The sequence below is a fragment of the Polypterus senegalus genome, chromosome 2 (assembly GCF_016835505.1).
Source record: "Polypterus senegalus isolate Bchr_013 chromosome 2, ASM1683550v1, whole genome shotgun sequence".
In the NCBI taxonomy this organism is placed as follows: Eukaryota; Metazoa; Chordata; class Cladistia; order Polypteriformes; family Polypteridae; genus Polypterus; species Polypterus senegalus.
The window spans coordinates 12,555,101-12,556,809 of record NC_053155.1 but is presented as its reverse complement, the minus strand read 5'-3'; the positions used below and the strand labels follow the sequence as shown (position 1 = coordinate 12,556,809).

At 41.3% G+C, this 1,709-nt stretch overlaps 1 protein-coding gene across 1 annotated transcript; it reads right to left on the bottom strand.

Moving 5' to 3' along the window:
• Positions 1–461: 461 nt before the first annotated feature.
• On the bottom strand, positions 462–1,415 carry LOC120524147 (olfactory receptor 1M1-like). Its single transcript, XM_039746025.1, has one exon. It carries the CDS (start codon positions 1,413–1,415, stop codon positions 462–464), a length of 954 nt encoding a protein of 317 aa, XP_039601959.1.
• Between the last annotated feature and the right edge of the window lie 294 nt (positions 1,416–1,709).

The window sequence follows — 1,709 nt, the reverse complement described above, 5'->3', positions numbered from 1 at the left end:
TAAGTCAACTTTATATTGCTTCAGTTACATCACCTTCATCTAAAGATACCGATCAAACGAAGATCAAGTCTTGATTTGTCCACATAAAACATGGGGTGTACTTACTTTTTCACACGGCTGTAATTACACATAAAAGAGATTGACGAATGCTGAAGTATCTGAACTTCAAGTATTTTTTTTGAACATTCACCTAGTGTATGTTGGTCCATCTGCTTGAAATTTGGTATGCTTCTTCTTTATGGAGATTTTTGAGAAGTTCAAGATAGGAAGGTTGATACACCGTACAATATATTACACATCTAGTACACATTTACTTGTGCTTTAGCATTTTTTTTCCATAAATATTTTAAACCCTTCTTAGGTCTTTAAAGAAATATCTCAAAGTTTTCCTTCCAAACCTTTTCTATACCCAACCACAATATTTGGTTCCCACTGAGTTCTCTTTTCCATAATGTCCTTATTTAATCCATATCTGTCTGTGGAGATGTTCGCTTTCCTGTGAAAAGTCGGCGGATGCTGCCTTTTATTTCCTTGTTCCTAAAGCTGTAGATTAAGGGATTCATCATGGGAGGGATCATGATGGCAACAATCACCAACGTAGTGCAGGCTTCAGCTGACAGTTTCACCCCGACTCCAGGCAGGATGTAGGAGATCATTAAAGGGAAATAGAAAAGGCCCACCACCAGAAGGTGGGTCAGCAGGGTACTGAAGACCTTCTGCTTCCCTTTGTCGGATGTGATTTTCAGAGCCGCTGTGCCAATTCTTAAGTAGGAGAAAAGGGTCAGACCTACGCAGTACACGGCTTGTATTCCCGTCGTGATGGACAAGATGACAATGTACTTGGGATCGTTGGTACATGAAATTTGAACCATGGTTGCATAGTCACAGAAACAGTAGGGCAAGACATTGGTGCGACAGAATGAGAGCTCTCTTACGTAAACCTGGTATGGCATGTGGATGGCCAAAGTGATGATGTTCACCAAGAAGATGCTGACCCAGACTACTTTACTTGTAACAATCGATGGATACCTCAGTGGATAAACCACCGCTACATACCGGTCACAGGCCATTACAACTAACAGGTGAGCCTCCACAATCCCCAGGAAGTACACCACCGACATCTGCAGCAAACAGGGTCCATAAGGCACAGTGGAGGAGTTGAAGAGCAGGACGGCCAGCATGCGTGGGATGAGATTGGAGCTGTTAACAGCATCGATGATGGCTAAGAAGCAGATGTAAAAAAACATCGGGGTGTGAAGATGAGGGTTTATTGTGATGACCACGATCACCAGGAGGTTCCCAATCATTGTCACCAAGTAGATGAAGAAAAGAGATATGATGATGAGATTCTTCTGTTCAGGTTCGACTGCGCAGTGCAACACAAACTCTGCCACAGTCACTGTAACATTTTGCATCATGGCAAAATTTTCTATTTCACCTGTAAGAATAAACCATAAAGAACATTTCATTGTCATGTTACTTGTTTTTAACTATAACATATAACTTTGTGACCCCCCACAATTAACTGAGTTTAGGGTCAGGAGCACACCCTGGCAGCACTACGGACGAGACAGGAAACAACGCCTGGACTATCACTGGAATTTATTTTTGTCCAAAATATCTGTCCATCCATTTTGGTTTGGCATAGTTAGCTAATTTTCAAATAGGCACTTGTGATTGGTTACATTTTTTTGATTTTCTTATTTTTG